A 15965-nucleotide genomic window follows, 5' to 3' on the forward strand; every position below is an offset into this window, starting at 1 on the left:
GTAAAGCATTGATTATATCAATACAAATATATAATTCACCATGCAACCACTGCATCGAAAACTACTATTTTCAAACAACGTAGTTACTAAGAATAAAACCACAACAGAGACAAATGTGTATTACAAACCCACAGACTTGCCGCAATACCTCCAATCTACGACATTCCTTTGACGTAATTATCGCCTTTATCCCATTATTACTTTCTTGGGCGAGGACATTGATGTTTAAGATATTTCATTGCTGATTTTATTTACACTTACGGTTCTGTTGACTCAACAGAAAGTGGATCTTCTGTTGTAAAATATGAATATCCTACTGTAGAATTGGAAACACCATGCACACTTATCATCGATGAATTATGGTAGCACTGATCTGTTGGTCCTGAAGAAAGTGGTATTGCTCTACGAAGTGACTTTGACATTGCTTGTCCTAAGGTAAGCCAGAATACTAGCGCAACACTCACCAAAGTACCAATAATAGCACTCTACAAATATGATCAAACACAAAGATCACAATGAAGTTTTTACCAAAGGCTGTTTCCATCATGTTTTCAACAATATGAAGGACTTTGATATGGGAATGAGGTTAGATGTCTTAATATGTTTATGCAAATAAAATGCTGCCTAAGAATCAGAACAAACAATTTTATAGAATTTCAAAAAAAAACAAATATGCACAAAGTATAAGAGAAGATAAGATATTTTATTTCCAATTATGGGCCCCAAAGGGCATAAACATTACAACATCAATAATTTTTCATAATACAATACAAACAATGAGATAAAAAAAAAAAAAAGTTAAACGAGAACTATTTAAGTTCTTAAAGAATACGTAGATAAAGAATCTACAGTATTTTTTTTTTTAATACTAATGCATTTTATTGCAAGTGTGGTTGATATAGATAACAAACAAGCAGCCCAAAAAGAAAAAAAAGAAAAATAGATATCCACATATGTATAGTACACAAAAAGTTGGATCAATTAAATATATAATAATTAGCCAAAAAGAAAGTAGAAATTAAGCATGTCCATGACTCATCCTGTGTCAGCAGCAAATAGGAAAGCATTATGGTTTCCTAAAGGCAGCTGACACCAGGGGGCGATACCTTATGGGCCATAGGCATGTAAAATGTGTGTAAATGTCTCTTTCCTACCTGTATCAAAAGCAAACAAGGAAGCATCATAGGTAACTTGAATGCAGTTGATACCAGGGGACGATGCCTCAAGGATATAAGAGAACATTTGAATAAATAATATATCTTAACAATTATTTTTTTTTTTTTTAATCGGCTAGTATGTTTGTGATATTCAGATGAATATAATTTTCTATGTCCAATCAAATGTATATACACACATAGATTTCCTTTAACTAATCTTCACTAAGGAAGATGTTTGTATATAAAATTACATATTATTTTAAGTAACTCAACATTTTCTACACTAAATAACCAGATAATTTTGCTTTGACTGCTCATATGATTAAAATAAGAATTATATTTTGCAATACTAGCTAACATACAATTTCTATCATCCTCAAATTTGTTACAATCAAATAGACAATGAGCCTCATCTTCGACAGTATTGGAAGAACATTTATTACATATTCTGTTAATTCGGGGAATACCCTGATATCTACCTAATTCTATTTGTAATCTATGAGAAGATACACGTAATTTAGTAAAACTTCAAAACCAAAATTTGTTTTATATAAAAGGTAGGTTTTCAGTTTACTGTCTGAAAATTTATCTATTTGTTTTTTTCCAACAGCTAATAAACAATATTGATAGCTTGGATTCACAAAATGGAGCATTTATGGCATTTGTATAGTCAATACCAAGTATTTTAAAAACAACATTTATTGAACCATACCATGATGTTATATTCATGTGATGTAGTGTCTTTGATTGTGTATATGCCTCTTTTAATAGAGGAAAATTATAACCTAAATTCTCTAATCTATACCAGTACAATAACATTCCTTTTATAATATTAAAATATATTGGAAATCTTCCAAGTTCAGATAACACTGCAGCATTTGTTGTTTTCTTGTGTACCCCAAGTATAAATTTACAAAATTTTATATGAAGTTTCTCACAGGGTAAACCTGAATATAATTTTTCAAAAGATATATCTTCCTTCTTACATTTAGAGGAAAGAGAATTAAACATCCCCCATATTTCGCTACCATATAATAAAATAGGTTTTACAGTGTGGTCAAAAACATGAATACTTGTTTTTACATCAGGATTAAGTGATAAAAGATCTTTCCTTAATTTGAAATGAGCTTTCAGGGATTTTTTGTATAGTTCATTTTGAGCATAACTGGATGAACCAGATGAGCTTAAATATAAACCTAGGTATTTGTATTTTGAAACACATTCCAGATTTATATTCTGAAATGTGAATATCTGTTTTACATATCTGCCTGCCTTGTTGAAAATCAGCACCTTTGTCTTATTAGTATTCACATTGAGACACCAATCTTTGCAAAATTTATCAAGCATTCCCAGCTTTTCTCGTAGTCCTTCAGCTGATGTAGATAATAAAACAATATCATCAGCATACATTAAACAATGTAGATCTTTGTCATTGACATTAACTGGGTCTCTAGTATCTGACAAATATCTGGGCAAATCATTTAGTATATGACTCGATTGAATTAAAACGAAATACCTTCTTTGTTAGCCTTGACAGTTGTCCGATTGAAATTCAATGGTTTTTATGATTGAAATCGTCACGACTCTAGATACTCATCCATGTCCTGTCCGCATTACGTTCATTTTATTTTGCAGGAATATGTATTGCCTTCAATTTTAAAGAAGGTCAAAATTATCTACATTTTACATCTGAGTGAATTTAACGTTTTATAATTTTCGAAACAACGTCACTGCCAAACAACAACAAAATAAGTGTGTTTACGGTATCAATTTAATAAAAAGTTAGTGTGTTTGGGTATGGATAATTGGAAGAATGTTTTTTCCTTGTTTGTAATGGGTAAATATTCAGTTTAAAAGGTAATGTTTAAAGATAGCCAATAGAAACTTTAGAGATGGAATTTTAAAGCAGAAAACCCGAGTATGTAAGGAAACTAAACATAAAAATATACGTCTGAGTTTATTTGATTTTAAAATTTTACACAAAAAGTAAAGACCTAAATCAATCAATCTGATCACTTTTAATTTGGTCTATTGCACTTAGATCACGGTTTTAACTTATTTTTATTCCCCCACGACAAAATGTATGGGGCATATTAATTTACCCCTGTCCGTCCGTCCGTCCGTTCGTCCGTCCGTTTGTTCGTCCGTCCGTCCGGATTAGGATACATTGTTTGTCCGGATATCTCCTCCTACAGTTTTGGAGGTACAGCTAAAAATAATATTTTGTAGGATGTTTATACACATAATGGAGGTGTGCATGGCCACAGGATATTGATTTCTTTTAAATATTCTGAAAATGACAGGTAGTTGGACTTAGTCATTTTTTTGGTACAAGCTGCATAAAGAGATCATGGTTAGTCCGGCTAGCTCCTCCTACAGTTTTGGAGATACCGCTTTAATATTTTGTAGGATGTTCAAACCTATAATGGAGGTGTGCATGGCCACAGGATTTTGATTTTATTTTTCGAATATTCTGAAAATGACAGGTAGTATGACTTAGTCATTTTTTTTGTACTAGCTGCATAAAGAGATCATGGTTTGTCCGGCTATTTCCTCCTACAGTTACATCATCATGCATAGTGTTAAATTTATAATTTCCTATGGTCAAGCGGGGACATCATTTGTGTCTTACAGACAGCGTAACAATTTCAAGTTGTATGCCAAAATCACTGTTTGTAAAATCTAAAATATGTGGAACTATACTCATGCATATGGCAGAGCAGAAAAGGGCGGGAGCATTGTCAATATCTAGTTTTTGTTAACAATTAATTATTATTCAATCACCATGTGCGTTACATTTATAAACAAAGCAATGACAAAAATATCAACTTTAGTATTCTATATATATTATGTGAAGTTTCAAAGAAAAAGAAGCAAGATGTGAAATATTCTGTATGACGACACCATGTTATGTATATTAATGATCATTCGTATGCCGTAAGTAAAATTTGACAAAAAATAACATACAGGAAACGAATGCAATAAAGTAAAAAGTAGTTTACGTTAATCAATTTGTTCAACTCACCCTTTTGGTTCCCCACGGATAAAATGCAGAAAACAAAAACAGTCCAGTAACTGGCCCACTGATGGCTGATGTAAAACTAGTGCTTATCTGCATTATATAAATTTTTTCAATTACAGCAAGATAGTAATACGATTAGTTCTTCAAATAAAGATTGCAATTTGTTTAAATGCATAAAAAACAAGCAATGAAATATACACAATGTGCTATTTATTGGATATATGACATTTATCGATCTCTGAATAATGCTTTCAAAATTCAAACTGAATGTGCATGATCTACCTTTTAAAGGAATATAATTGTCACTTTAACACGTACGTGTTAGATCCAACGGAATGATAGCGTCAATAATAAAATTGAGAATGGAAATGGGGAATGTGTCAAAGAGACAACAACCCGACCATAGAGCAGACAACAGCCGAAGGCCGCCAATGGGTCTTCAATGCAGCGAGAAACTCCCGCACCCGGAGGCGTCCTTCAGCTGGCTCCTAAACAAATATGTATACTAGTTCAGTGATAATGGACGTCATACTAAACTCCAAATTATACACAGGAAACTAAAATTAAAAATGATACAAGACTAACAAAGGCCTGACTTGGGACAGGCGCAAAAATGCGGCGGGGTTAAACATGTTTTTTGAGATCTCAACCCTCCCCTATACCTCTAGCCAATGTAGAAAAAACAAACGCACAACAGTACGCACAGTAAAACTCAGTGCAAGAGAAGTCCGAGTCCGATGTCAGAATAGGAAACAAAAGAAAATAAACAAAATGACAATAATACATAAATAACAACAGACTACTAGCAGTTACTGACATGCCAGCTCCAGACCTCAATTAAACTGATTGAAAGATTATGTCTTCATCATATGAATATCAGGCACAATCCCTCCTGTTAGGGGTTTAGTATTATACCGTCATAAAATATATGAGAAGAACATAACCCATGTCATGCCAACAACTGGTTTTATAATAAATGTGTTAAATCCGATGCAAAGACCCTATAAGTGAATCAATATTAAAGCCAAAATATGCAATCTTTAATGACCAGACAACAGTATCGTAACTATATTCCTTCTTAATAAGTCTGTTTAAAGGTTTTGTTAGCTTTTGAGGTGAATACTGACATTTTTGTGCTTTGTTAAGAATATTACCATAAAAGATTGGATGTGAAATACCCGAACGTATAAGATGTCTGCATGTTGAGTTATATTTACGAATGATGTCCTTATACCGATGATAAAATTTAGTAAATGTTTTGACTAGTTTATGATATCGAAAACCCTGGTGTAATAATTTTTCAGTAATACATAAATTTCTCTCGCTAAAATCTAATACATTGTTTCATACTCGAGCGAATCGTAAAAGTTGAGATATATAAACACCATAAGATAGTGACAAGGGAACGTCACCATCTAAAAATAGATAATTAACGATAGGAAATGAAAAATCATCTCTATTATCCTAAATAAGACTTGCAATAAAAACAAAAATCAAAATGAATTGAAAACGTTTATTACACACGAGCATGGTTTTGTTTAAGATATATGTACCTGAGAAATGATTCCTTTGACATTCTTCAGAAAGTATGTAAGACCAACACCAAGTGCTCCAAAGAAAACCACTGAAATTTATGGAAATAGATCAATAAATAAACACAGAGTTATGAAAACCTATACAACAAATAGATATTCCAAGTGAAAAATTTATAACAATAATGCTCATGTAATTGTGCAAAATGATTTGAAAGTTACAGGTGGTTTGGTTGTTTCTGAAACGAAAATATCTTTTTTTTTTTTTTTTTTTGCATATCAACAAAAGGTTGTGTTGCATTATAAAATTGAGAATGGAACAGCTCAAGGCCACCAATGCTGGTAAGTTTGAAAATCGGACTTGATCGTTAAACTTGCCTCTACATTTATTTGTACTTCGGACGGAGTAATTATTGGAAATTTATCAAATCTAAGAGGAATTTTAAACATTTTTGTTTCTTTAAAAAAAAATTATAAGAAGTAAAATATTTCAGTTAAGAAAACGGAAATATTAGTTAGAAGCTTGGAATCTGTAAAATACTCCTGAATAAAAATAGACAAATGATTGATATTGTTATCATAACAATACAATACTAATTCTAAATATAATATTATATTTATAATTTGCGTTACTGCATGATTTGTGGCATATATACTTGTATGAATTGAAAAAAAGTAAAAACCTGGTTGATTTAAGTAATAATTGTTCTTTTTAAAAAGATATAGAAATGGAAAGTTACTTCAAATTGAAGTACTAGGGATGAATTGGATTTTAAATACTTTGACTGATCTCCAAACTTTCTAATATTATTTCTGTATATATTGATTATCTAATATCTTTGCAGTAGTTTTAACTTTGTAGGTAGAGGAGAAGGTGCCGTAAGAACCATGTTTGATCCCTAAAATGTAGTTCATTATTTCAACAGGAAAAGTGTTTGAAGTTGATGCATAAACATGTGAGAAAGTGATTTGAAACGATTTAAACGAACTTTTAGTATATAGCGTTAACATTTACACTTCGAAAAGTCCAAAGTTAGAGATGTTGATGAAATTTGACAAAATCTTCTGTACATAAACCATATATAGGCCCTGGAAACATAGATCACAGGGTTCAACAAAGTAAATATTAAAATCAGATATGTTATTTGACATGACAAACATAAGCGCTATTCAAACGCTTTTTTTTCTTTATTATCATTAAATATACATATATAACCTAATAATCTATTCTAACATAGCTTACCTGAAATCTTGGCAATGATTGTAGCTTTATGATCAGAAATATTTTTAAAAATTTGTCTTATAATGTCTTCTTCTGCCATGGCAGCACTACTGTTCAATAACGATGACAATGTACTATAGAAGGAAAATAAAGTAGGTAAGACTGAATGGCTTATATATTTCTATATTTTGTTTAATGTTATCCGACGATCGTCCAGCAGATGTGGAACAGAAGCGTCCGATAATGCAACTTAACCGCACTCAAAACACTTACTTGCGTATGTATACGTATATAATTTACATTCATTGATAAGGATTGATAGAATTTTGGAAAAATCTTTTCTTTCTTTTTCCAGGAAAAATAATCAATTATACATGATCGTTAAAGAGCCATTGTATACCATGTTAAAAGAAAAAGTTTCAATATCAAAATTTCTCACTCGGTCAGTTTTTAGAAAATCTACATGAATCAGGTAGGGTGAAGATTGGCGCCTATTAAAACGTTAAAACCCGCTGCATTTGTTTGCACCTGTCCTAAGTCAGGAACCTGATGTTCAGTGGTTGTCGTTTGTTGATGTGGTTCATAAGTGTTTCTCGTTTCTCGTTTTTTATATAGATTAGACCGTTGGTTTTCCTGTTTGAATGGTTTTACACTAGTAATTTTTGGGGCCCTTTATAGCTTGCTGTTCGGTGTGAGCCTAGGCTCCGTGTTAAAGGCCGTACTTTGACCTATAAGGGTTTACTTTTACAAATTGTGACTTGGATGGAGAGTTGTCTCATTGGTACTCATACCACATCTTCTTATATCTATGAACGATGGTTTGCATTTAAGTGATGTCTTAGTATATGATAAGAGTCGATTTCGAATCCGCTATTGTGTGATGCCTTATCACTTGATATAGCTTATGAACGTATTGTATAGGAGTAACACAACGTGTGGAGCACGATCTGCTTACCCTTCTGGAGCACCTGATATCTCCCACGGTATTTTGTGGGGTTTATGTTGCCCTGTCTTTGGTTTTCTATGTTGTGTTTTGTGTACTGTTGTTTGTGTTTTGGTCTTTTTTGTTCTTTGCCCTGGCATTATGAGCTTTTTTTCGACTTACGGGTTTGAATAACCCTTTTTGTTTTATCTTTCGCCTCTTACTAGCACTGGGTCGACACTTCTGCTAGGTGTCTGTTAGTCACTGTATTGATATGATTTTTAACTGCTGTTTCTAAAATTCCCCGTTGATAAATAAAAAAAATATTAAAAACTAAGGTTCCAACTCCCTCAGGCAAAGTTGACCTGAGATGGATTTTGCAATTCTTTTTAGTTCCCGTTTATTTATAAAGCCCCTAAAGTTTCCACTATCAATACATCTCAGGCTTTCAAATGTTTAAGTTTGAACGTTCCCGATGAAGATGAATCTAGAAATGCGCATTGGACGCACAAAATTTATAAAGAGTTATTTTCATTAACATTTTCCAACTCATTTATCTTTGTTGTACATTCTAGAACCGATGATTGAAAAAATAGTTTTAACAAGCATTCTGTGAGTATTGCATGGCAATACATAGTCCCCTACCGGTTACAAATTCATTGTAATGGAACGAAATTCTAACTTGATCTATAACTTGTCATGGTGTAAACTACATAAAAATATCAAGTCAAAATCTTCAAGCATGACGAAAAAAACTGATGAAAACTGATTATTTAAGTGAATTTTCTATATCCAAAGACCATAACTCTGCACAAAATTATCAGACTGGAACAAAATTCCAACTTCATCTGTAACTTGTCATGATAAAACTATATACTAATTATCAAATCAATATCTTCAAGAATGACAAACAAACCTACCACTAAATTCTTCAAACAATTTACCAAAGAAAAGGAAAAAAATCCAAAATGTCATTTTGTCTTTTAAAAGTCTTTTAAAAAATGAGTTATTTCCCTTTGAACAGAAATCTCCTAATTAATAAGTATTTCATCAAAAATCTAATTCTAGGGAAAGGGCTTTAACTGAACAAAGAGAAAAGCTAAAATCGTGAAAATTGAACTTGACCTGTAACTTGTCATGATAAATCAATAAACCAAATATGAAATCAATATCTTCAAGCACGAAGAAAAAAAGTCTGGAAAACTGATTTGCCGGACTGACAGATGGACAGACAGACGGACAGACGAACGGAGTGCAAACCTAAAGTCCCCTTCGACTTCGTCGGTAGGGGACTAAAAAATTAGAACATAAATACAAACATTTTTACGAATGTCTACCATAATTTACACATTGATTAATGTTTTTAGCATTTACCTCAAAGATGCGCTGAAAACTGCTGCCATAAATAATCCTGCCATTCCAGGTGTGTCTCTAAAGATATGAAACACCATGTACGGCATAATCTATAAAAAACAAGAATGTGTCCATAGTCCACGGATGCCAGACTCGCACTATCATTTTCTATGTTCAGTGGACCGTTGGGGTCAAAACTCTAATTTGGCATTAAATTAGAAAGATCATATCAAAGTGTACTAATGTGTACTAAGTTTCAAGTTGATTGGACTTCAACTTCATCAAAAACTACCTTGACCAAAAACTTTAACCTGAAGCGGGACAGACGGACGATAGGCCGGACGAACGGACAAACGAACGAACGGACGCACAGACCGAAAAAACATAATGCTCCTCTACTATCGTAGGTGGGGCATAAAAATCGTTGATTAGAATATTTCTTAATATTACTTATCTTTCGAAAAAATTCAACCAATTGGGCAGCGATTTTACTTAACATTACAATATAACATTTAGTTATGTAACTTGCAGGTAAAGGATTATTTTTTTTTGTGAAAACAAGAAAACTGTTCATAAACATGAAATAATTCATTTTTTAATAACATTTTTTTGGCAATATGACTAAAAAATGCTGGTTATAAGTCTTTAGGACATCAAACAAACGATCCAATTAGATATGAAAATAACACGTCATCAATGGATCAACATACGACCTTTCTATAAGACATCAAACATACGATCCAATTAGACATGAAAATAACACGTCATCAATGGATCAACATACGACCTTTCTATAAGACATCAAACAAACGATCCAATTAGACATGAAAATAACACGTCATCAATGGATCAACATACGACCTTTCTATAAGACATCAAACAAACGATCCAATTTGACATGAAAATAACACGTCATCAATGGATCAACATACGACCTTTCTATAAGACATCAAACAAACGATCCATACAGATATGAAATTAATGAGTCATCAATTGATCAACATACGACCTTTCTATAAGACATCAAATAAACGATCCAATTAGAAATGAAAATAACAAGTCATCAATGGATCAACATACGACCTTTCTATAAGACATCAAACAAACGATCAAATTAGACATAAAAATAACAAGTCAACAATGGATCAACATACGACCTTTCTATAAGACATCAAACAAACGATCCAATTAGATATGAAAATAACAAGTCAACAATGGATCAACATACGACCTTTCTATAAGACATCAAACAAACGATCCAATTAGATATGAAATAAATAAGTCATCAATGGATCAACATACGACCTTTCTATAAGACATCAAACAAACGATCCAATTAGAAATGAAAATAACAAGTCATCAATGGATCAACATACGACCTTTCTATAAGACATCAAACAAACGATCCAATTAGACATGAAAATAACAAGTCAACAATGGATCAACATACGACCTTTCTATAAGACATCAAACAAACGATCCAATTAGATATGAAAATAACAAGTCAACAATGGATCAACATACGACCTTTCTATAAGACATCAAACAAACGATCAAATTAGACATGAAAATAACACGTCATCAATGGATCAACATACGACCTTTCTATAAGACATCAAACAAACGATCCAATTAGACATGAAAATAACAAGTCAACAATGGATCAATATACGACCTTTCTATAAGACATCAAACAAACGATCAAATTAGACATGAAAATAACACGTCATCAATTGATCAACATATGACCTTCGACATACGACCTTTGACAATAAAAACAAGTCATCAATGGATCAACATACGACCTTTGACAATAAAACAAGTCATCAATGGATCAACATACGGCATTCAACAATAAAAACATGTCATCAATGGATCAACATACAACCTTCGACAATAAAAACAAGTATACATATACAATACATCTTTGTGCTTAAGTTAAATGAGATTTCAGTGAAATAACTTTTCCTAAATAAAATTTGTGTTTTTCATTGAAGTACCATGACATTTCTATGTTAGGATCTACAATTTTATTAAAGAAATGAAAAAAGACAAACTAAAACATAATATGTATTTTACCTGATCTGCTTTCTTAATGTCTTTAGAGGCAATAGGATCGCATCCCTGAGAGGTAAAGTACGCATATGCTACAAGCCCTTCACCGCATGCTAGTGATAAGGTTAAAAGAAATGCAGGCCCTGATACGAACAGCATTCTGCGAAAAAAAGAATTATCATGAAATTAAATCTTATATTGCACGAACAAATGTAAGAAGCATACTCCTAGGCAAAGTTTATCTTAAATTCAGCGGAAAACTGTCATACAAACACCAAATCCCGTAATGCAAAAGTTTAACTGTAATCATAAATGTAAATTAGAGGCAACAGTAGTTAATCGATGTTCAAATCTCAAAAATCCATTTAGAAGATACAAATCAAAGTGAAAAATTAATGGAAACGAAGCGATACCTTGTAATCCATTAAATGATATAGAAATAGTACATTGCAGCAGGTACAGACAGGATGAGCAGACGATACACCGATTACAATACATCTCATCACTTTGTTGGACTTATAATGTACCGTAATATTTAATAGATCATTTGTTGTTTATTGCTAAGCTCTAGGATATATAGAGATTTTCATTGCCTTAAGAACTTACTTGTTTGCATCTTTTTGTTTCTCTAGCGCACATATTCGCTGAACTGTTGGCTGGGAGAAAGTCATGTTTATCAAACGTATTGCTGATCCTACTACTAATCCCCAAAACGTATGACGAACTGTTGGGTCCAAGTCAAAGCTAAAAGGATAAAATCATGATTGATATACACTCTTTCGAAACAAAGTATCTAACTACACTACCTCAATAACCCTTCTAAACATGAGATAAGATACATACATCAAAACTAAAAAAAAACTAAGATGGTTTTAAATAACACTGGTCGATGGAATTTTAAAATTTATAATCAGAAATTTAGGAATTTGTAATCATGGACTGAATTCATAGGAACAATTTCTAAAATTCCTTCTATTGGATAAAGACAATTAGACGTTACGGGTTCAAAAATTGGTTATAGCAAATTCAAGCATTTATTCGACATGTTTGAATCTAGAGTGTGTGATTTCTGGTTAGAAATAACATATGATAACCATTTCTGTCGAGTAAGACAAAAGGGTTATGGCTTCCACACTTATCTATAATATAAAATATACTTGCTTAAAAAAATTCATCCTCCCTGTTCGCGATGAAATATTAACTACCTCTCGAGGTCCACCAGCGTCATATGTTCCCTTTAAAAACGAAATAATGTCGGAGTTATAAGTATAATATAACACATAAATACACACGTATAAAAATTGCGGTTTTTATCCAACGCAATCATAGGTTTGAACGTTGTTTTCAATTTAGACTTATTTATATTTTTTCGTTTGGGCATGTATTATTTTTTTCTTCGGATTTATATGATCCATTCATCAAAGTTCAAATGTCTATCCTAAATTGAGGTTAATTATATGGCCTTCCAAATACCGTTTCGATTCCTAACATCACTGAAGAGACATTAATTGTCGAAATCCGGATATGGTGTACAAATTTTTGCACCTCATGTTTGGGGTATACCATCTTTTCCGCAAGTTTATTTTTTTCTGTTTGGTATTAAATTAATAATAAAGATCCATTTTGCTATATCTTGTGATCCGTTTATTTGGCAAGCGCCAATGGCAGTCAGCAGGGTTTAAGAACATCCGTTGTTCGACCTGTTAGTCAAATGCGTTTTGTTTAAATATACTTTTTCACTTTTTTTGGCCTTTGGAAAATGTTGTTTGTGCTGTATTTAGACCCCTTTACCAAGAAATTTGTTTTGCATGCACACGTATAAAAATTGCGGTTTTTATCCAACGCAATCATAGGTTTGAACGTTGTTTTCAATTTAGACTTGTATCTATATATATATATTTATTTACAAGTCTAAATTGAAAACAACGTTCAAACCTATGATTGCGTTGGATAAAAACCGCAATTTTTATACGTGTGCATGCAAAAACAAATTTCTTGTTAGAGGGGTCTAAATACAGCACAAACAACATTTTCCAAAAGACCAAAAAAGTGAAAAAGTATATTTAAACAAAACGCATTTGACTAACAGGTCGAACAACAAATGTTCTTAAACCCTGCTGACTGCCATTGGCGATTGCCAAATAAACGGATCACAAGGTGTAATAAATGGATCTTAATTAAAAATTTAATACCAAACAGAAAACAATAAACTTGCGGCACAGATGGTATACCGCAAACAAAGGTGCAAAGATTTATGTACACCATATCCGGATTTCGACAATTAATGTCTCTTCAGTGATGTTAGGAATCGAAACAGTATTTGGAAGGCCGTGTAATTTACCTCAATTTTGGATAGACTCTCGAATTTTGAGGAGTCAAATTAGGATGAACGGATCATATAAACCCGAAGGCAAATATAATACAAGCCCAAACGAAAAAATATAAACAAGTCTAAATTGAAAACAACGTTCAAACCTATGATTGCGTTGGATAAAAACCGCAATTTTTATACGTGTGCATGCACAACAAATTTCTTGTTAGAGGGGTCTAAATGCAGCACAAACAACGTTTTCCAAAAGACCAAAAAAGTGAAAAAGTATATTTTAACAAAACGCATTTGACTAACAGGTCGAACAACAAATGTTCTTAAACCCTGCTGATATATATTTATTTATATATATATGAATTTTACTAGTTGCATATGAATAGTGACAGTCACCATATTATTGTAGCATATATTTACAGAGCAGAGTTTGCGTGCTAATTAGGAACAAAGTTTTCCATATGTTGTCAGCACTTCTGTGTTGACATGAATTATTATTGATATGGTCATAATTACAAATAAAATGTTTACAAAACTTTGAATTTTATGAAATGCTAAGGATTTTCTAACCCAGGGATATATCGTATCTGCATTTGGCATACCCTTTCGAAATTTTTGGTCGATAGGCAATGCTCTTCAACTTCGTACTTTATTTGGCATATTTAACTTTTTCGATTTAAGCGTCACTGATGAGTATTTCGTCCGAGGGTATCTTCAGCCCAGTAGTCAGTACCGAAAGTACTTCGGTGCTGACATGATTTATAACAAACCTTTCTAAAATTGTCAGTAAATAAATTTTGAAATTGTTAGAAACTAAGGTGTCAATTTCCTCAGTCAAATATTCGGCTTTTAGCGTTCCTGATGAAGGTAAATCCAGAAAAGCGCCTCGGACGCATGAAATTTATAACGTGTTGTTTTCATTTTTTGTAGACAAAACGCGCTGATTTTTTTTTTTTTTTTTTTTTGCGTGCTAAACTTTAAGCCTGGTACCTATGAAGACTTTATTTGAACAGCATATGCCATTTACACTATCAACAGTAAGGACCAAAATCTGAACGAAGAACAAGGTTGACAATAAAAGCTCAGTATTTTGTTATTCACGTGGATAATTTGGGATGGCTACTGTTGGAATTCAAGACGACGGGACCTCTTTAGTTGAAAACTTGAGAACAAATGGTCAATTGTCAACCTTGAACATCCTAGGGAGAAACAACTGGTCAAAACTGTTAACAACTTAAGTATAAAAAAACTGATGTATTTTTCTATTACCCCTATCTTGTGGTACAGATGTTGGAAAAGTTCTTTTTTTTTCATAGTAAAACAAGTTTTTACACTTATAGTTTCAATGGTTTGGAATATTTCACTTAGTATTTACACTTATAGTTTCTATGGTTTGGAATATTTCACTTAGTATTGGTTAAAAAATATAGATCAATTGAAGTATTTGTTTAGTAAGATATTATTGCTTTGGGGGGGGGGGGGGGGAGGGGGTTGTGTTTCTGTTGATTTTACTTTTTGTTGTTTTTTTTTTTTTTATATTATTTGTTTTGTCTGTTTGTTGGTTTTTTCCCATCAAAACTTACTACACATATAAATATCGTCTGCATGGAAAGGTCCATCAAAACATCCATGGACATAACTTTCGAGAATAGAATTCCATCTGGACACATGATGATGAATATCTAATACTCCTTTGTCTATATATTGCATATTTTCCATAATGATAACTATAATGAATAAATTTTTTCGCGCTTTTGCTATTATTTTAACAAAGAATGAAAAGAAAAAAGTTAGATAAAGAAATAATAATGTATACCTTAAATAATACTGCAAAAACTCCAGTAAACATAATAAAGCACTGGAAAACATCTGTCCATATCACAGCCTTTAATCCTCCCTAAAACATTGTCAGCAAAGCATAAAAAAAAGTGTTTACCACTGTATAAAAAATGCAACTCAACCACTTTTTATAGACAAAGTTATATAAATGTTTTTAAACATTTGGACAATTTTATAAAAATTATTTACAAAAACAAATCAATCCCATAGTTCACCAAAAAAGTTTGACAACATACCTTCAAATGAAAGACAATTTACCCGTAATTTTCTTTACTTTTAATTTACGACCAAGAGTCACAATTAGGTGCTATGACAGTTTAGCTAATGGAACAAAACTTAAGAGTTATCTTCCAATAACCACAACATAACTGTAGGCAAGACATCAGCTTCATAGTTACAGGGACAACTTGTGTAGACGTTACTGCTTGCTTATCTTAACGTTGAATTTAATAGTAAGATGGCCACATCAGAAAGTCGATAGCAACACTGGTATATAATTTTGAAACTAAGTAAACGAAAAAGCTTACGATGCAAGACGAC

The 15965-nt window shown here is 32.2% G+C and overlaps 1 protein-coding gene across 6 annotated transcripts in view; it reads right to left on the bottom strand.

Moving 5' to 3' along the window:
* LOC127738002 (sodium-coupled monocarboxylate transporter 1-like) overlaps positions 1–15965 on the bottom strand; it is a 78212-nt gene that overhangs the window by 11756 nt on the left and 50491 nt on the right. For all 6 annotated transcript variants that reach the window (XM_052249006.1, XM_052249002.1, XM_052249004.1 and 3 more), the window contains 9 exons: positions 15403–15483; positions 12425–12498; positions 11870–12007; positions 11288–11423; positions 9230–9318; positions 6955–7067; positions 5733–5803; positions 4183–4269; positions 262–485 (listed from right to left, as the gene is read on the bottom strand). In XM_052249006.1, coding sequence (XP_052104966.1) covers positions 262–485; positions 4183–4269; positions 5733–5803; positions 6955–7067; positions 9230–9318; positions 11288–11423; positions 11870–12007; positions 12425–12498; positions 15403–15483 — 1013 coding nt within the window. The remainder of the gene's footprint in view (positions 1–261; positions 486–4182; positions 4270–5732; positions 5804–6954; positions 7068–9229; positions 9319–11287; positions 11424–11869; positions 12008–12424; positions 12499–15402; positions 15484–15965) is intronic.

The sequence above is a fragment of the Mytilus californianus genome, unplaced genomic scaffold, assembly GCF_021869535.1.
Source record: "Mytilus californianus isolate M0D057914Y unplaced genomic scaffold, xbMytCali1.0.p SCAF_4, whole genome shotgun sequence".
In the NCBI taxonomy this organism is placed as follows: Eukaryota; Metazoa; Mollusca; class Bivalvia; order Mytilida; family Mytilidae; genus Mytilus; species Mytilus californianus.